Source organism: Cotesia typhae, unplaced genomic scaffold (assembly GCF_013202065.1).
Source record: "Cotesia typhae breed Kobodo isofemale line unplaced genomic scaffold, CoteBio_Ctyphae contig_83, whole genome shotgun sequence".
NCBI classification, from domain to species: domain Eukaryota; kingdom Metazoa; phylum Arthropoda; class Insecta; order Hymenoptera; family Braconidae; genus Cotesia; species Cotesia typhae.
Genome location: NW_027423769.1, coordinates 1,828,546 through 1,850,177, shown reverse-complemented (window position 1 = coordinate 1,850,177; position 21,632 = coordinate 1,828,546). Strand labels below are relative to the sequence as shown.

Genomic DNA, 21,632 nt, shown 5'->3' with positions numbered 1-21,632 from the left:
AAATGTTAATTTTCAAAGCTTTCAATGTAAATATTACATTTTACAATGTAATTCTTATAAAATCTGTAATACTTACAATCTGAAATTGTAATTTTTCCAGTTTTCATCACGAAGCGCAACATTAAAAAGCGAGCAAAATTAAAAAAAAAACTTCCAAATTTATAATATAAGTAATTAAATGCATAATGCACATACTGTTAAAATTTGGAGACAATTTACCACGTCTAATTAAAGATAATTGCAATTAAAAATAGAAACTCCCTCTAGGTAACGTCTCCATAGCAACCATTGCTAGGCATCGCTCCCATAACAACCATTGCCTAGCAATAACGCGTCACATCTTATCAAACCAACTTTTTATTTGAAGATTAAAAATCTCTAGCAAGAAATTTCTATAATAATAATATTTTTAAATCCATCCGCTGTAATATTACAGCAGACTACATTATCATAGATCCAGGAGTTATTCAGCCGCGAGTTTATATCTCGCTGGTTATTTAATCCATGGATGACTAAGCTCGGCTCCAAACAACGAAACACAATGCTTTTACTTTCGGACGAGCACAACAATGTAAACTCATTACTCATGACATTAATTTAGCTGGGTTGAATCTCCAATGTGTCCAGGATCTTGGTTGCATTCTTGATGTTGGTTACTGACGCTAAATGTATAAGAGTTTAGTAACAGGTTTCTCCACAAGACTCAACGTACTGGTTTCCTCTCACCAAAACTCTTGAAGCAACTCTCTTAGTCTTCTCCGGTCTTGTTTGCTAAAACGTTTACCTTTTTAAAAACTTACCTTTAATTTTATTTATATAATAAAAGTTTAAACTTTTAAAAATCTGTTAAAATTTTGTAGGTTTCAATTAACAATCTAGAAATAATTATACAAGTTAATTAATAAAATACCGTCGGAAATAGATAGAGATGTTTATAGAACAAAACATACCTAGTGAACTTGGTTGTTGAGTTGATTACATCATAGTAACCATGGATTATAACACGCGCATCTGTCGTGAATCTGAGCGACTCTTTGTCATTGGTGTTGAAGCTCCAAGTTGTTTAAAACTCCCGTAGTTTGAGTCTAGTTATAAACTTTTGATTCCGCATCCTGAACGTGAATAAGAGAGCAAGTGCCGTTGGACAACTAAACTATGTACATATAAATTTATATATATTACAGTTATACATATATTCATATGAAAGTATTATTAATATATAAGTTATGTGTGCATATGAATAGATGTTCGGAAGTGTCTAAGGAATTTGTCAACAGCCGCGACTCTCAATGCTGTTTGCAGTACAACTCAACACTAGTTGCCTTCACTCAACACATTCCAAGTTTCTCAGATATCCGATACACCGGTTTTGCACAATAAGAATAAAATAAAAAACAACTACATATGTATGCGGCTGGTATGCCAGTAAAATACGAAACAATATGAAGAAAATCGCTTATATACCAGCTAGAGAAGAAAGTGTGTTTACACATATTTATGTGCGGTGAAATATGTCTCTCGGTTGTGGTTTTGAGATCGCTTGTGCACTAAAATGCTATCCACCAGAAGATAGATGAGAGACTACCATCCAACATCGTATTGTAGATTTATTCATACTCTGGCTCTGACTCGGAAGAATTTTTTCAATCCAACACAATGCGACCACAGGCGGACTGAAAATAAGAGAAAGAAATGTATAAGTATCAAAAACATCAAGCAGTGATTGATAAAAAAAAAAAAAAAAAAAATAAGTAGACATTATACTTTCATAGTCGAATTTTTATTTTATTTTATTTTATTTTATAAAAAAAAAATAAACTTATCCAGTTTGGGTAAGTTTATTCAACAACAAGTTAACAGAACTTGTCTCTAGTTGTCTTCTAGTTGAACTGCTAAAATTTATTTATCATAATACTGGTGATATTACAGCTAGGATAAAAAGCAATAAAATAGTTACCTGAAGAAAAGCACCGAGGAATTTGATAGTGGTTTTATAAAATAAAAAAGTCACTAAGGACAGACCGGGAAGCCAGTAGTAATGGTAAATTCATCGAAGCATGAATGTTTCATGCAGGACTCTTGTAAGTCAAGTAAAAGCCACGATGCAATTTCAATGTTAAACGGGCTTTCTCAGTTGGTCGATGTGTGTCAAGTTGTGATGGTGTATAGAGAACTCCGTCTGGGTTCTCTCACTCCAGCTTGCCAGCAGGTCGGCTCCAATAGTCTTACACTGTCAGAAGAGAGATCAAATACGATCAGATCAATTTCTATGTTGAAACTCTTGTGGGTATATCTGTTATCTCTTTACTTGGGATGGATATCATGGAATTTTAGTTTGCTGGTGATATAGACTGGAAATAGAACGGTTCAGTTGCTTCTGACCATTAATTTTAAATTTCATTTCATCATATTGTGATGAGTGGATTATATTATGTTTACATCTATATGTCGGGCTAAGTGATACGTGTTACGTGAAAGTTAAACCACATTGATGTTTGTGTATGTTATGTGCTATCCAATAGCTACCTGATACCCAACCGTACTCACTGTTTTATTCGATCAACACATTTTAATTGACTACGGTAATTACATTGGATAATGAAGGAGAGACGCCCGGAGGACCAAGAGATGATGAAGCTCTTCGGATGCCGCTGGTCCTTCTGGAACTTTGCCATGGGTCTAGCAGCAGGTAATCACCAGATATATTTCCTATCAGATGTCCGGATAAATATTGTATCGTCTTACCATCTCAATTGTTTCCAGCGTCTAGATCTATTAAATTAAAAGAAAATATCATTTTTTTTATTTTTTCATAATTGGTATTAATTTTACTTTCTGTCAATTCATCTGTCAAAATTAAATTATTAAAGACACTAAAATTAACAAATTAGAAAATTTTTTAGTATTTTATAACAATGAAAATTTAATTAAAATTAATTTAGCAGATATTTCATCATTTTAAAAATTTTTTTAATAAATAAATTATGGCAAAAAAAAAATTGACATTTAATTATTATTGATTTATTATTAAAATTAAAAAAATTGATAGTTATCAAATAATTTCAGTATGATAAATTTTTTTTATAATTTTATAGCAATTAAATAAAATACTCAAGTTAGCAGTCAGCTGTTAATCTTAAAAATTTTTTTAATATATCAATTACAATAAAAAAATTCTTCTAAAAATTTTCACTTGTAATTTTTATTAATTTTTCCATGTCAAACTGTTTAATTTAATTTTTTTATAATAATTAAATTGTTATAAATATCTAAAAAAAATTTTATATCTGTCAACCAGTGTCTTAAAATTTATTGTATCAAGTGTTTATGATAATTTGAATTAAGAAAAAATTACTTCCACTAAAAATAGAATTTTTTAGTCAAGAAATTTTTTTTTCTGTGCACTTATGAAAATTAAAAAAATTAATTATCAATTATAGTTAAAAGTCCTTCTTGTATGATAAAGAAGTGTCTGACGTTACCGCCACCCCTGCAGCGCTGCCTAGCGCTTGAAACTTGAAATTTTTTTTCAGTTTTCTTAAAAATTAGGAGCTTAGCGACTTAGACCTGTCAAAAAATATGCAAATTGATAACACTCAGGCTATTGGAAGTGATTTGCTATAAATAAACACGCTGATGAGAGGAAGGAGAAGTAAACAATCGTTATGTGTAACTAATGTAATTTACAAGCCAAAGTAAACGTTTATAGTTACAGAGCATGAGTTTCCGGTGGCCTTAGTTTATCGTTCGATGACCAACATCGTACCTCCTCGGTCTTTGATGCTGCAACGGTTGGTTGTGTGCCGATCTCTAGTGCCTCCGGCTCTATACCAAGACTTGAGTGGTTTCCCTGGCCGACTTAATATACCGTGCAGCTCCGACCCATTATTATTATAAACTCCAGAGCTCCGAGGAATATGTAAAAAATCGTACCCGTGGAAATGCTGGTTAAATATTCAGTCGCGCCTGGAAATTACACCTTTTAAATAATTCTTTACGTAAAAAAATTGAATTTACGTTTGACTACGTGCTGCACTGCTTTATTATGGTCATTTTATTGCGTATTCTTCGGAAGATAAATTATTCGTTTGCTGAAGACATACCAATCACAGGATTCTGCTAAAATCCTGAAAAAAAATTTTAATATTATGTTTTTAATTATAATAATTAATAATACTAAAATTATGCGACATTTTTTATTTTTTTATTTTGCTTCATTAATTATAAAAATTAATTTAGAAAATATTTGATAATTTTAAAAAAATTTTTAATGAATAAATGATGGCAAAAAAAAAATTTTAAAATGCAATTTTTTTAAATAATTTTTTAAATTAAAATTTATTTTTATTTATTTATTAAATTGAAACTAAGAAATATTTTTTTTCAATTGAAAAAAAATTCTAAAAATTTTTAAATGCCAGCTAATTTAATTTTTTTTTTTTAATTCATACAAAAAATTTTTTTGAATAATTTTTTTTCCAATTTTCACGTGTGGAATTTTTTAATTATATTTTTTTTCATTGCTATAAAACTGTAAAAAAATTTCTAGTGTCTGTCAACTTCAGTGTCATTAGTAGCAAGGTATTACACAATATTTTTGGTTTTATTATTCCATTGATTTTACTGAGATTCTAAATCATCGGTATCGAGTACCCGAGACGGCGAAGTAAGCGAGATCGCTCGAAATCAGCAGCACCAGCAGCTCTACCACCCGAGCAATTTATCGCTTCCACGAGCATCGCTTGAGTACTACTACTATCGAAATTTGTTAAAGCCCTCACAAACAATGTCAATAGAAAAAAATTTATTGAATTACATCACACTGAGATCGGGTGTTTTTTTTTTTTTTTTTTTTTTTTTTTTTTATCAAATTCATAAAACACTCGGATAATTTAATAATTTTATGAGCTATTGATTTTAAAAATGCTCACGCGGAAGGATACAAGTCCACTGGAATTCAATGTATTTTTCTTGGATTGAGAAAATTTAAGATTTAGTAACAATCACAATTTAGTTACAACTGAAGTTATTCCAAATTATTGAAACTAGTCTCAAAAATGGCTACTTTCAAAAGCGGCTCCATAATAAACATAAACACTTTTTGTCTGTTTAGTTAACGTTATAATTAAATCCAAAGATAAAACTCAGTGATCAACGTTGTCCTTTTTAGCCAAGTTCTTAACTTAAATCAGAGAATTGAAACTCGTAAAACCTGTATGGTGTCAAGAACCTTAGATAAAATCTCTTTTTTTTTTTTTTCTTATTTTTAATTTTTTTTTTTTAAGCAAAACAATCGATTGCTCTTTTTATCCTCGAATTAGCATTTTTTGCTGAAAGATAAACCTACAGCCTGAGGGTATATTTAGCATGAAGAATAATTTGCGATCTGGTAAATACATTTTTTTATATATTTATACGAAAGTCTTGATCACCTCCGGGCAGTTTGCTACATTTATTATGCAACTGGGAGCATGTTGACACCGAGTCTTTTTCTCGACTGCTAAGTTGTTTATAATTTTGTCTGTAATAATAATTAATACTAGCAACCTTGCAGTCACATAGTGACTGCCGTGAGTTGTAAACTAAAAAAAAATAAAATTTTGCTTTATTAAATAATAAATTTTGTTAAGTTGCACTGTACTTTCTTAAATATTGACATTATTAAAAATATAAGCTCATCCCGATGTTACACTCATCGAGAGCTTTCATTTGAGTACCCACATGCATTTTTTATATATTTTTCATATATACATATATATAATATAAAAATATATAAAATACATGAAAAATTGATGTGGGTCAATGAAAGGTCTTAAATATATATCTTTAAAAATGTCAATTGTTCACAAGATACAAGATCATTTCTTATTAATATAAATTAATGACTTAAAGAAGTAATATTAAAAATAAAGAACAAATCAATAATCTGGATCTGAAATAATTGGATTTGATTGTTCGTGGAGGCTTTTACGGGCGCAAACAAATTCACAAAGACAAAGAATGAATTACAGCGAATATGATAATTAGCAGCAAACTACAATTAATGTTGATGTTGGAATAGAATCTTTGTTGTAGCGGAGTAACAGCAAGTAAAGTTATAGTTTATTGTGTTGTGATGATGCTCGCTCATTCGTCTCACTCGTTTCACGTTGACGTCGTGGTAGTTGTTGTTGCAAAGAGAAGATAATGAGCTGGGCGAGTCCACTGACAACTGAAACTGGATGTGATGATGCTGCGCCTAGATAATTGTAAAACCTTCAGCAGTACAGCCTGAGATGGCTTGTGATGGGTGTAGAGTCTGTAGCATGCCACTGAAATCCGGATTCTAAAACCTTATCCACGTTTTGCGCTTCACCGCTTTACTTGCTATGCAACACAACTAAACTGCACTTAAGAGTAACGAGAGCGCTCATTGAGAAAGATTGAGATGGGAGTATGGAATTTGGATTTAAAACCTCATCAACTTCCAGAGTTAAGCATCTGCACACAAAGTGACAACGATCACTTGCGAAATTCATACATTGTCATTATATTACTATACTGAACGGCTTAAATTACTGAGGTAAAAAATTTACTGGCAAAATTCACCGAGCTGTTTAAATTCTCGGGATAGAAAAAAAAAATGGAATTGTAAAATAAACCGAATGAATAAAATACAGCGTACCAGCTGAATCGATTATTAAATTCTAATCGACACCCTGGATTCATGAATACATTTATACGGATAATTGAAATAAAATTAGCGGATTGTTAAATATGCATTGCTAATTATTTCAAAACATTTTAATGGAGATAATTAACTACTAAATTCTTTATAAAAATATTTATTGAAATATTAGTTGAAGAAAAATTTATAGATAAAAAAAAAAAAAAAATGGTTTATATATAATATCTATAAATTTTTCAGTCTTATCTGTAATTTTCCCAGCTATTTTTCCGCTGACAGGTTGTATGCATTAGTTATTGATCGTAGGTTATTTCACACCGACAAAGCATCAATATAAGTTTTTAAAATCCAACAAATGCTGATGTATGATTCGAGAAAAAAATATTTTTTTTAGATTCATGTGAGCTCATCGAATCAATGTTATTTGGTGGCATTTCTATGTACGTGGATATTATCAACACATGTGCTGATGTTGCACGCCGCGTCAAAGAGCGTATTTGACCTTAATCCGAGGACGTATTCGCGTCTTTGAACGCAAGAGTGTTAAGCTTTCATACGTGATTGATGGTAGTACAGCATCTACCGTTTTCACACAACTTAATAACAACTCCAAGTACTGGATATATATTTATTTTATATTTACGAATTATCCGGTAAATACAAGCAAGCTTTTCTTGTGTTTTACCACTTACCAAATTTAATTGAGTCAATTATATTTTGAATATTTTATTTTCTTTTTTATACTAAGATGATATCAACAACCTGCAAAATTTTAACTATAAAAAGGCCAAATATGATCCTAAGGTGGATATTTTTTGATTTAAAAAAAAAATGCAAACATGTAAATTGAAGCTTAATTTATCAGCTTTCAGATGCATTTTACAGAAATTTAATATCTCGACGCGTTCAAAAGTTATTTGAAGGAGAGACGTAGTGAGAGTATGAAATTTTCAAAATTTTTAAATGCTGTATTTTTTTAAACTAATTTTTGCCTAAAAAAAGGCGATTTTTGAAAATTAAAGGAATAAAAAAACTCTTGTATGAATTATTTTGAAATTTTAAGGGTACATTAATGCATATTTTAAAAATATTTTTTAATTTATAAATTTTTTTTTAAATTGTAAAAATTGTGATAATTAATTTTTTTTAAACTGTTCATTTTTTTTATGTTTTTTTCCAAAAAAGAAAAAAGTTGAATAACATAATTTTCTACACAGAAACTTTTAAAAATTTTTGTTAAATTTTTTTAAGCCAAGAAAATTTCTTCTTGCTCCAAAATAACTTCCTTGGTTCAAGAAATTTTTTTTTTCTGTGTAAAAAATTATATAGTCCAAAATTCTACTGAGTATAATACAAAAATAATTATATTTGATATTATCTGAAATTTTTTTTCACCACAAATAACACTGAGTATAATATGAAAGGGTATGCAGTGTAATTTTGTTCTTTCTGTGTACTAAAAGTTAAAAAAATTTGATGATTCTTCTAAAAAAAAAAAAAAAAAAAAAAAAAAAAAAAAATTCCTAAGAATAATCTATTAAATGAAGTAAATTTTTATATTTCTATTACTCACAGAATCGAATGATTATCCATCAGATAATTAATAATTGATTGTTGATCCTTGCAAATATATAACGTCAGCAAAATAAGAAATGTAGGAAATAGAATCTGTGAATAGAAGGTGAATACATATAAGTCCATTGAATCCAATGATGGTGAAAAGCTTTTAGCCTGAGGCTAAAAATACAATGTATAGAAATAACCAAACGAGAAATTCGAGAAATAAAATATTATAAGGTGAAACTTGATCGAGAGTTACTAAGATATGTAATATATTTCTCGGCATCTATATTATATAGAATACATTATTTTGTGAGCTGTGTGTAGTGGATCTGGTTGTATCTCCCTTGTCGGCTAGAACAACTGAACCCAGTCCTATACCAATACCAGTTTAAGAAATAAAATATACAGCAGAGTAGACTGAAAAAGAATCAGTCACGATTTAGCTCTCCTGGATGTTGTACATAGAGGCTTCTCTTCTTTAGCTCGATCTCAAAGAACAACAGTTATAACTCGAGAAGGAGGCAAAGAGGGCCTTTCTTTTACTTATATTTTATATTACCTTTCCCTTCTCTTTGCCCTCAACTCAGCATAATCGTTCTTTTGACATTTACTGGCGCACCAACCAGCAAAATAATAACAAGATTCTTCACCTGAGGATTAAAATTCATTATAATTTAATGTTTTCCTTTGTCTTAAGTCATCATCTTCATCATCATCATCATCATTGTTTTATTTTATTTAATATATTTTTCTTAATAATTTAAATTACAATCACGTTCCCGAGTATTGGACTCTTCCGTCAACTATTCCAAGGTGAAACGCACCTTAGACATTATAATAAACTTTTACTGTCGTTATAAAACAGCGACAGCGGATTTATAAATTTATTTTATCCATTTTAATTTTTATAAAACTTATGCAATAACTCATCCTTATATTACTGAACTTGAAGTAAAATATTTATACGATGATAAAGACATTATCCGAGTGAAAAGTTTTGGTATAATTTTAAGTGTGACTTTAAATCAAAGAGTATGTACCAAGAGAAGGTGAAACTCATGGGTAAAGAACAAAGACAAATACTGTCAGCTATTAAATGTGAAAGTAAAAGACAGAGAACGCGTTTTGCTTGTAATTGTTGTTGGAATTGTAGTGGAATATTATGGAGGAGGAGAAGTCTGCTATCCACTGAGAGGTCGACTAGTCTCTCCTAGGTAACGCTCGCGAGCGCGCCAGGTTCATTTTTTATCGGTTAATACTACTTGTGATTGTTGTTAATATAAATTATTAAGTTAGCCGATGTTTTTCATTTTTTGATTTTTTTTTTAATTATTTTTCTATAAAAAAAAATTTTTGAAATTTTTAGATTCCAGCTAACTTGATTTTCTTGTTATTAATAGTCATGATAGACTGATAAAGTATAACACGAAAGTTGATAGATTTTTAAAATTTTATAGAAATTAAATTATTCAAAAAAAAAAAAATTTATTAAAAATTTTCAGAGTGAAAATTAATAAAAATTACAAGTTAAAATTTTTAGAAGCATTTTTTTGTTAAAAAAATTTTTTAAATTTATAGCTGACTGCTTTCAGTATTATGATAATTTTAAGAATTATTTTAACAAAAAAATTTAATATTTAAAAGCTCTGAAAAATTATAAATAGTTTTTTATGTCTAATTTATTTTTAAAAAAATCAAAAAATTGTCAAGTGTCTGCGTAATTCGATCTAATTATTAGTCAATAATTTTAGTTATTATTTTTCCGGTCCCCAAGGAAGTGATTACGCACGGTACTTGTACCATAATCTTCCGGAGGTGTCTGTTTTTTTTTTTTTTTTTTTTTTTTTTTTTTTTATTTTATTTTAGATTAACAGTGCCAGTGACTAAATTGTTCTGTTGTAAATATGATGGTTATAAGTGCCCTAAAGCAGGTTGCAAATGCTGCGACAAATGCTGTACATTCAGCCACCAGTACTGTTCATGGCCACGTCACTTCCGGTATGTTTTGCACCGTCCTAGCACGTTCACCATTTATCTATCATTCAATCCACAACTGTCAAGAGCACTCAAGCGACGATGAATATAGAAAGGAAAAAATAATGAAAGAAGCTATACTAGTCGATTGCGCTATGTCTCATTGTAACGGGATTTCATTTTTTTATTCATTTTTCCTTGAGTTTTCTTTTTTTATAAATTTTCACCGGTGCACTCGTTAATTTACAAGACGGTATTCTACTCTAGAAGCAAAAATTTCAATTAAAATTAAGTTAGCCAACATCTAAAAATTTTTAGAATTTTTTTTTCATCGAAAAAATCATTACAAAAAATAATTTACAAATTTATAAATTTTATATTCTAAATTCTAGCTCGAAAATTAAACAAAAAATTTTTTTATTTAATGGTACCTAGTTAAAATTATTAATATTACAAAATATGTTTAATTAATATTAATATTTGTTTATTTATTTAAAACTTGCGTCAGCTCTTTATCGATTTAACAGCAATGTTAATTGTTTCATGTACTGGCATTAATCGATAAAGTGCGGAGATAATATTTATAATTTAACCAGACACTTGTTTCTGTCATTTATCCGACAATGAAATGATATTTATTTTTCAACCGCTCGGTCATTTTATGTCAGTACTCTACAGAGCAATAACAATTTTAATAGATTTGTATAGCAGAGCGCATGATCAGTTTAAATGCAGTTGTTGGATTATTCCGTAAATATTTTATAGCATAATACCTTTTGAATTTGTTTATCGTGTTCTGTTTTAGCGTCGCGAGTAGAAAATGTGCAGCTGATGTGCGATCTATGTTTTAAAACGCAAGATTTTTATCTTTACATATATATTAGCTTCTTGGAATTGACTTTTTTAAGCTAGCTGTTTTATGGTTAAATTATCTTCTAACTCATGCAATACGTTCATACTTTGTGATAAAAATTAATTTAGGATATATTTAATAATTTTCTAATTTTTTCTAGGCATCACTAAGTAAATTTATTTTTTGTTTAATTTTTGAGCCAAAATTTCAGAATTAAAAAAATTTTTAATCTATATTATTAAGAGAATGACCTTGTATTTAGTGAACTATTGACATTTTTAAAGATATAAGCTCATCCCGATGTTACACTCATCAAGACCTTTCATTTGAGTACCCACATCAATTTTTCATATATTTATATATATTACATATATGTATATATGAAAAATATATGAAAATGCATGTGGGTACTCAAATGAAAGGTCTTTATGAGTATAATGTCGGGGTGAGCTTATATTTTTAAAAACGTCAATATTTAAAAAAGTACAGTGCAATATAACAAATAAATTTAGGCAAAAAAATTACAAAAAAAATTTTTTTAAACAAAAAATGCAATTTTTAATTTGTTAAATTAAATTGAAAAATTCTCAAGTGTTTGATAACTTTAATGTCATTATTATTGTAATAATCTGACACTGTAAATCTAAATTAGTAGGCTAATAGAATTTTTACTGAAAAGTTATCTCCAAACTTTTCAGTTTAAATTTTCTTAAGAAAAAAAAATCATCTAATGAAAAAAAATTTTTTTTTAATTTTAATATAATTTAATTTAATATATTATATAGAGAGTACAATGACCGAGTTATAGCCTTTTCTTCTATCAGCTATTCGGTCTACTAACGAACTTGAATCTCACTTGGCAATAAATCATCAGCCGAGAAAATTTAAAAAGTTTCTTGAAAGATTTTAAAAGTGTGATGTGTAATTTATAGAGTTATTACTTATTATTTAATAAAAATAAATCTATTGGGACATTTTTATTTATATTTATATTTATCGGTTATTATTCATTATTCAGATTTAAATGTTACAAGTAATACACAAGCAGAGGTGAAGTTTTAACGCATACAAACACCGTCTTCGTAATCATTTCTCTTTTTGCCTTCTGCCTTGTAATGTACATCTACATTATACATCTATATCTACGGTGTACTGCCGTAAAATAACTTGCGCAAGCATTAACTTTGCAATATCATCGAGTTCCACGACTTTCGTAGGCGAAACCACCAAAGAGTCTCCTCAAAGACTTGTTGAAAATAAAAAAAAATAAAAAAACTAAACTAAAATATATTAAAAAATAACAACTTTTAACATTTAAACTTTAAATAAAAAATTATCGTAATTGCTTTGACCTGTCCCAATTTCAAATAAAATTCTTGGATAATATTTTTACAAATAATATTACTTAATGTATGAAATATATTTTTATTCCCTCAATTTTATTATTTATTTATTTAGCTCAATATTGATTGAAATTTATAATTAATAGTCGCGAGTTTAAATATTTACTTTACTAAAATTATTTGACAAACTCGAGCGCTTTATTGGATACAATTAATATCTAAAAATTTATTCGATTAAAAAAAAAAAAAAAAAAAAAACAAAGTAAATAGAGAATTTTTATATTTATTTTGTGTATTTATTCCGCGGTTAAAAAATATTACAAACTAACAATTAGCTAATTAAATAAATAAAAACTAATCCGCGGACATTTATTTCTCAATTTGAGTTGAATTTTATTGTAATGAGTTGTTTTTTTATACTTTACAATTTAATTTATAATCCTATTTTTAGTACAAAATTTAATATATTTTTATAAATACATTATTTTAATAATTTCTAAAATACAAAAATTGATCATTACTTATTACACGGAAAAAACAAGATGATACTGGATATCATCCCAGATTATACTCCGTGATATCTGGATTATACTCATTATAATCCAGATTATACTCATTATAATCCAGATTATACTCATTATAATCCAGATTATACTCATTATAATCTGAATTATACTAGATATTATCTAAAAAAAAAAAATTTCATTCATTATAATTTAGGATGATATCCAGTGTAATATTGTTTTTACCGTGTACAAATCGACTATAATTTATTACAGTTTACTTTTTTCCGTGTACTGACCGATTGAGTTATTTAAAATAATTATTTTAATATATTCCAATTATTTATTACCTGTTATCTATATTTTATAGCTTTTATCACTCAATATTAATTACGGATGTACAAAGTAGTTTTTTTTTTTTTTTTTTTTTTTTTTTTTCATCAACTGAATGCTCGCTGCAGTATTTTAACACTCCGATGAATTATTGATTATTTACATATACGTATTTTCTTCCTTTTTTTATTTTCAAACGCTATCAAACTGAAAATATTGCATTCATAAAATGCAAAATATGTATGCTTTATGTTAACGTTAATTTTATTTCATTTTTTTCGACATACTATACCTTTTGCTATTTCGTGAAGGGCAATAAAACAAATAGCTAAAATGATATTCATACAGAGAATTTTTCATAAAAAATTGTTCAATTATTGCTAAGTATATCTAAAAAGCTTCCAAGTTTTTTGCATACTTGTGAGATGTCCGCATATTTCCATATGATTTTTACAGAAATAATCTCGTAACGTGTATGATGTTTTTTTTTTTAGACATCTGTATGGATACTGGAAAAAATAAATTGCTTTTTAGATTATTATTACAATAAAAAAAATCGTTGAATGGATAATACTAAACCCGAAAAGTTACTTTGAAAAATAATTTCTTCAATTTTTTTGTTATAATTTGATTATTTATTCTTGAAATATTATCCAGAAATTATTTCCCGGCAGCGCGTCTACTTTTTTTTGAAGAATCTAATAATCTGAAAAATGTCACAATGGCTCAGTTTTGTCAATAATGTAAAAAGTGATCTGAAAAACTTAATCTCGTAAAAACAATGTCGTTATAAATAGCGCCAAGATATTTGCCGGAAATTAAAAATAAATGGTTTAAATTTTTTAAATTGTGTCAAAAATATTGGTCCTGTAAAAATTTTTCAAAATTAAATTTTATAAAAAAAAATGTGTCTTATGTTTTTTTTTTTTTTTTTAGGATCAATAATTTCACGATAATTCCAAAAGTAAGATTCATAATTATAAAAAAAAAAATTTGAACTTTATTTTAAAATGGCGGCAAAAATTTAAACTCTAATTACAAAAGCGTTAATTTAAATCATCAACTAGTTTTAAGATAAAATTATTATTAAAAATATTTTATAGACTTAATTAATGTTCTAAATTTTAACAACGGACATTAAATGTCCAAGAATAAGTTAAGATGTGACTTACAATTCAAGAAGTAAAATTTATAAAAAAAAAAAAAAAAAAAAAAAAAAAAACGCCAACATAACAATTGTCTCGATAAAACGATTTGGTGTGTCATCAAGGTTAACATGAGAAAAAGTTCTAACATTAATAGCATAAAATGTCTATTACAATGGTGTCTTGATGATTGCACCCCCAGTATTGCTGGCTCATAGGCGATAGTAGATTGAAAGCAGAGATAATGGAAGCAGAAAGAGTCTTCAAGTGACTATACACATTGAAACTCGGATCGATGGTATTGGCACATCGCCAAAGACTGTGCCTATTACAAAATCTGAATCATAAAAAAGAGCGGCTGGCCTCTGATACTTGGTCTCCTTTAAATAACAGTCCTTGTTACTGTAGATTAAAAATGCACATACCTACAACAATAATAATAATAATAATAAAAACAATGAAAAGAAAAGTATTAATATTCAGGCTTTCAAATTCACGCGGAATGTCTTCCAGCAGTGCGATTTATTGCTAATGAAAAAAGGGAATGACATAAATGTACTAAAATATTAAAATAAAATTGAATTAAGCTTACGCTTGGGTAAGCGAATTCAATATCTTGGAGCCGACGACTAGAACACAAGTTTAAAAATGAAGAAATATTATGCCGAGTTACATATATCTGTAAGCTAAAAATCTTGAAATTCAATTCAATTCAATATATTGTTCGGTTCGATGAAATAATAAAATAAAATAAATGTAGAGTAAGTTGAAAATGGATTGCTACATGTGTTGGATATAAGTTATATTCCATAAATTTAAAGCAGTATGACGAAGAGGATGCTGGTAAGAAGCCTGGGCATTCTTTCATCTCGGGGAGTGAACCGATATCCATATCCGTTGAATTATTCAAAAACGAGATGCTTGTAAGAAGAGAAAGTAGCTATACACTCCTCTAGAGAATAACGGCACACCATCACCATCTGAAAAATAAAACACTTTTAGTTAATATAATATAATATAATATAATATAATATAATATAATACAAGGTTCAATTTAGGTATTTTAGGTACTTTGTAAATTTAAATTTTCTATGTTTGTTTAAACGCACCACTGGCCAATTATTAAAAGGACCTAATTTGCTATTGCTATTGATCATATCAGGCCTAACGAGCCGTACCGAACACAGGAAATTCGATAACAAACGAATTTAATGAAAATGAATTAATTGGAGTTCGGTTAATATTTATTTAATTACAGCGACCCAAAAAGGGACAGTCGAAAAATAACCAATAGACAACTTTATTCTTCAAGCGAATGTGATACACTTTTGAAACCTAAATTGCGACCCAATAATGATAAAGTGATCGAGTTTTACTGTGTTTTCAGATCGATTACTTTGCCAACCGGTGGATGCCGTGTAAATAACGTTTTCCTCTTTCTCTTCTTCTGTCTTTGTTTTTTTTTTATTCTCTCCTTGTTCTCTTTCAATTTCCAATACTCCAACGAGCACGTACGTGTTGTTATGATCATCACAGCTTGCACAATTCCGATCTGGCATTCACCATCCGCCAGAAACTTTGTTTCGCCCTATTTATATAAATCACAATAATTATTAATTATTAAGAGAATAACGAAAATTTTGTCTTATGATAAAATTAGTTTTTTTAGTGAAATTTCTAAATTTCTAAATAATTAAGAAATTACCTTCTATCTTGTGAACTATTGACATTTTTAAAGATATAAGCTCATCCCGATGTTACACTCATCAGGAGCTTTCATTTGAGTACCCACATCAATTTTTCATATATTTATATATTTATATATATGTATATATGAAAAATATATCAAAAATGCATGTGGGTACTCAAATGAAAGTTCTTGATGAGTGTAACATCGGGATGAGCTTATATCTTTAAAAACCTCAATAGTTAAGAAAGTACATTGCAATATAATAATAATAAAAAAAAAAAAAACTAACAACAATAATAATTATTAAACGTCTTACTTTTTTTTTTTTATTGCTAAATTGAAGAAAGAAACGAGCTTAATTCAAAAGCGGTTTTGTTTTACTCTAATTTATAAAACTTTTGGCATCGTTATACACTGTCAGTAATTTATACTTCTATTAGAATTAAAAGTATCTCTGAATTCTATTTATCAAGTTCTATTTGACTTTATACGACTCGAAATTCACTCGATTTTATGTTTATTCCAAATTCAACATTTAAATTATTTAATCTAAAAGTTTTTTTAGTTTAATTTAAATATAAACTAACTATAATACCGATTTATTGGGTTGAGCATACTCTCGAATATTGGAATAGTATTACTTTGCTATTAGTAAACTTTACCATTTGTCAACTATTTGTAGAACAAACCCCGAGCGAGGGGCTATCGGAATTCAACAGCAACACCCGATGACACTTACAAGATTGATTAATCTTTCAAGATCTTTTTTTAGTGCCATTGTATCCAAATCTTTAGATACTTTATCAAAGATTTCATTCAAAAAGAAACTTGAGTTTGTGTTATAGCATCAAAGAATTTTATAAAATTCGACAAATTACAGTTTTATGTCTTCCTGAAACAAAAAAATTTAATGAAAATTAAGTCAGACGACATTTAAAAATTTTTTTTATTGAAAAAATTATTTAAAAAAAATTTTTTTCATAATAATTTCTTCGCTAAAAAATTTTTAATGTCTTTCAACTTCATTGCCCAGACATTAGACACTTTTTAAAATTTTTATAACAAATAAATAAATTAAAAAAAAAATATTTAAAAATTTTTAAATGTCGGTTAAATTAATTTTTATGCCTTCTACACGTATTTCTCCCCTTAATTAAAAAAAAAAAAATAACAATTAATAATAATAAATTTTTTATACTATAATTTTTGGAATAAAAATTCAACATTTAATTTTATAAAAAAATGTCTTTTAATTTTTTATTAGGACCAATAATAAAGCCAAAATTTCAAAATTAAGATTTTTAGATAAAAAAAAATTTTAATTATTCATTGTAAATCTTAATTGCGGTATTACGGTAAAAATATAAGTCGTAATAAAAAAAAAAAGTCACAAGACATTTTTGTGATTTTATAAATTCTTAAATATGAAAATTTTTTTCACAATAATAAAATTATTATAAAACTCCAAAAAATTGACAGATTTCTGTTAATTTGAGTATAATCACAATTTATGATAAAAAAAAAAATCCCAGAACTTGAATATTTATTGATTCTTCATGCATAAAGGTTAATTTTGAAGATTTTGGTTTACAATCCTGGAAGAAAAATATCTAAAAAGGTTCGTGAAAGTCTAATATCTTCAATTACTTTGATCTGTAGTAGTAGCAGCAGTATTTTGTGTAGTCCAAGCTCTTTTTCATCGAGTGTTCTTTGACTGGAGTGAAGGCAAGTAATTACGGCTTCCGGCACCGCTGAAATACATCAAGCCGATGCTTTGCCCCAAAGAACAGTTTTCAAACGTATTTGTACGCGTAACACCGTACCAAGGTGACCTCTTTATTCTTATTTCCTTTTTCTTAACAACTGCACCGGGAATCTTGCATTGTTAATTAAGTAATGCAAATGATAATGAGCGCCTAACTTCTGAAATATTTCTTCTTAAATAAAATTCAGTTCATCATCTAGAAAAAAAAAAAAAAAAAAAAAAAAAAAAAAAAAAATATTAAAATAAAATTTAGCTGTTTATTTTATCAATTATAAATTGTAAATTATAATAACTAATTTTCTTCTTTTCAGAATCGGATTATAACTTTGTTTTTTTATTATTTCCGCCGGTAGGAAAGCTGCGGATGCAAAGTTAATTTAATAAAATATTTAATTGCGATTGTGGTGAAGTATTTTAAAGTACTCGCGTATCAAGGAAGTTAATTTGTATGATAATATATTAATTCCAGCAGACACGGAAATGGACAATACCGTAAAACAAAAATAACAGACCGAGTTTTTGCTTGTTGTTATTCTGTCAAAATGTAACAATCTAATTTATTTTTTATCCAATATAAAATAATACTTTTTATCTCTTTGATCGAGGCTATTTACAATTCTTTGATCATTTTACATTATCTAGAATTTAATGTTAACGAAAATAACATTATTCCTCCGAATTGATTCCATTAAATTTAAATGAGTTTTTTTTTTTTTTTTTTTTAAACTTTTATTTTTTTCAATAAAAATACTAAAACTCGGAATTTAATTGCAATTATGTATTAAAATAAATTGAAATTTTAATTTTCAAATATTTCGTCGAGTACGTGGTTTTATAATCAACTTTATTTTATTATCTAAAATTTTCATCCCAGTTAAGTTAAATAACGTTTTTAATTATCTTAATCAACATATTTTATTCAACCACTTTTTACTTTCATAAATCATTTAAAAAATTATTATTAAAAATGTTTAAGTATAATAATTAAGAATTTTGACTTTGATATTTATTATTTCGTACCTAAAAAATTATCGCATGATATGTAAAAAGTATAAAATACAGCAACGTCAATTTTTACAAAGTAAAATGGTAAATTTTAAACGCAACGCTAAAAAAAAAAAAACTATAATTAATTTTGAAGAATTAAATCTTCGTGATTTGAGTGAAAAAATTCTTAAACTAAAAAATTTTTCTTAGTTTAAGTAAATTTTACTTAATTTAAAAATTTTTCATCTTGATTGAAGAAAATTAAACTTTTAAAAATTATTTTCTTGGTTCAAGAATTTTTCTCAGTTTTTTTTTTCAGTGTAATAGTATTGCGTACTACTTCTCAGAATGTAAAAATTTTTTTGCGCATAAACTGACAAATACCAGAGCTAATATTACCTAAAATCAAAAAATTAATAATTATACAATGTCCTGGCATTAAAATTAAACAAATAAATAAAATTTCTGTCCCATCTTACAAAAATCAACTTTGAATGTGTGATTAATTAATTAATGCAATTGTTTGAAGGGGAAGGTATGTTAGAATGAAAAGTTTTAAACAGACGTTTAGGAGTCAAGTTTGAAAACACCCACTGTTTTGACAGCCTTCAGGCAAAATTAAACATGTTCAATAGTTGAAAACTAAATAACAAATTACGAGTTAAATCACAGCAGAAACATTCAATATTGACATTTAATTTCTGGTTTACTTGTTAATCTAATTAATTATTCCGACTGTGTTAATACAAATTATTTTCAAGTTTTCCATTTTAATTTACAATTAATAATTAATAATTAATAATTAATAATTGTCGTTAACCAGTAGTTTTCGCACTCGCTAAATTTTTGCAAAGCACCGACAATAATTATTATTAATTATCAAGCAAATTATTGAAGATAAATACACTGAAGCGTGCCTTTGTGAGACCAATCGATTTAGTGTCCACTGAAAACTTGATTTTCGTGCGGCTTCTACACTGTCATACGTACAGTTAAATTAATTCGCTGAGCGCATGGGAATTCTCTGGGAACAGGACACAGTCATTATTAAATCACCAGGTTTAAATATTAAATATTTCCAAACTGTTGCGTCAATATGCTTTGGATTTATTAAAATCTTTAAAAAAAAAAAAAAAAAAAAAAAAATTATTATTTCTTCTTAAAAGTTATTTTTTAAACAAAAACTACTTACCGGTACACATTTATCTTATTATCAGTAACAAAATACACAAGAGCTGAATTTCAAACAAATAAAGTTTTATCGTCCGCAACTTTGAACAGTACTTCGATTCTAGCCATCGCCATCATTTTAAAGATCCTCACTCTTATGGATTTAATTTTGTTGAAAACTATTTTAACATTTCTTCTTCTTCTTCTTCTTCTTCTTCTTCACATTTCCTCTTTATCGCTATTTTTATTCTTTTCACTCGACTTTAAAATTATACATGCGACTTTTTCCTCTTATTTATGAGCTAAATTTAACCGTATCATCAAGTACCTTCAGTCTTTATAATAATAAAAACATTTTTTACAACCGGCCATATTTCTTCGTCATAATAATCTAAAGTTTTTATGAAGAAACAAAACAAAAACATTTAATATAGCGAAAAATGAACTTTATGATTCGCTCTATAAATATAGAGAAAAGTTAATCGTCTTATATTACTCAGTAATTTTCCGACTACAGTTAATCGGCTTATAACTATAATCAATACTCTGGTAGCATCCTCACAACTGAATTTAATTCTTCGTGGACCAGAAATTTTATTTAAATTGTATCAAATGCCTGCAGATCATAAATCATGATCTGCAGGAAATGTATAATTAATAAAAATAAATACAACTAAACATTTAAAGATATAAAGCATTAATATTTAATATAAAGATTACATATAAAAAATGTAAATGTTAAAGAAAATAAAATTCTTGGCTCCAGAAAATTTTTGGATGCCTGAAGGAAGACCGAAGTTGTGTTAATGTGGAATTAAAGCTAAATAAATAAAATAAGTATAAAAGTATTGAGAAGACAAATTGTCTCTTGGCTTTAATGACGGGAGTGACGAAATGAAATAATCGTTTATTAAGTAAAAGAGGTTGTTGGCAGTTTTAATTAGCGCAGGATAGATTGATATGCCCAGCTTGAAAATCGATGTTCTAATATAATAACGCTGGTGAGTGAATTAAACAACAGGGTTGTATGATGCGGTTTAGCTTCATGCTTCAAATCTTGTTTTAACCTATCCTCTCGACTATATATCGTATATCTTTGCACCTATTGCGACTAATTATCCGTAATCCTATGAACATAGTATATATTAACACTGGAGGCCTGATGGTCACTGCTGATAACTAATCTAGAGACATATAACCACCAAACTAGTCAACCAATTGCTTTCCTTATCTCTTGTAACAAACCAATTGCTATTTCTGTTTTTATGGATATAATAGCATTTATATTGCTGGATAACATTTATTATATCTTATAACTTATTCGTTTAGGTGTTGTGAAAATTTAACAGGTGATCAATTCAAGAGAGAATAAAATTTTATTCAATTAAGAAACTATTTAGAAAGACTGTAATTTAATTTTTGTCAAGATGAGTTTCTTGTTTGAAGAAAAATTTTTTAAAAAACTGTGATATTCAAATTTTCTTTTTAATTGTTGTTTTTTTTTCCAAAAAAATATCCATCAAAAATATAAAAAAAAAAAAAAGATAAAATAGAAATTTTATCCAAAAATATGAGAGCCAAAATTTTTTTCAACTTTTGAAGGTAAAAAAGCTATCAAAATCTTTATTTTTCTATAAAT

At 27.5% G+C, this 21,632-nt stretch overlaps 1 protein-coding gene and 1 long non-coding RNA gene across 8 annotated transcripts in view; one reads left to right on the top strand and one right to left on the bottom strand.

Annotated features, from left to right (window-relative positions):
- The window catches only part of Btk29a (tyrosine-protein kinase Btk29A), a 50,166-nt gene that overhangs the window by 18,860 nt on the left and 9,674 nt on the right, over positions 1-21,632 (top strand). The window contains exons 1-2 of one of the 6 annotated variants that reach the window (XM_074252164.1): positions 9,465-9,481; positions 10,105-10,228. The exons of 3 other annotated variants lie outside the window; for them this stretch is intronic. In XM_074252164.1, the coding sequence (XP_074108265.1) occupies positions 10,135-10,228 (94 nt within the window). In that variant the 5' untranslated portion in view covers positions 9,465-9,481; positions 10,105-10,134. Of the gene's footprint in view, positions 1-2,477; positions 2,690-9,464; positions 9,482-9,996; positions 10,021-10,096; positions 10,229-21,632 lie in introns of those variants that run through there. 2 more of the 6 variants (XM_074252163.1, XM_074252166.1) reach the window with 2 other exon arrangements.
- Positions 112-2,172, bottom strand: LOC141533343 (uncharacterized). 2 transcript variants are annotated; one of them, XR_012480248.1, is made up of 4 exons: positions 1,958-2,147; positions 1,465-1,673; positions 951-1,153; positions 115-875 (listed from the first exon to the last, which is right to left on the bottom strand). It is a non-coding gene; the product is annotated as an uncharacterized LOC141533343 (long non-coding RNA). The 2 variants fall into 2 exon arrangements; XR_012480247.1 differs by having other exon boundaries at positions 112-875; positions 951-1,673; positions 1,958-2,172.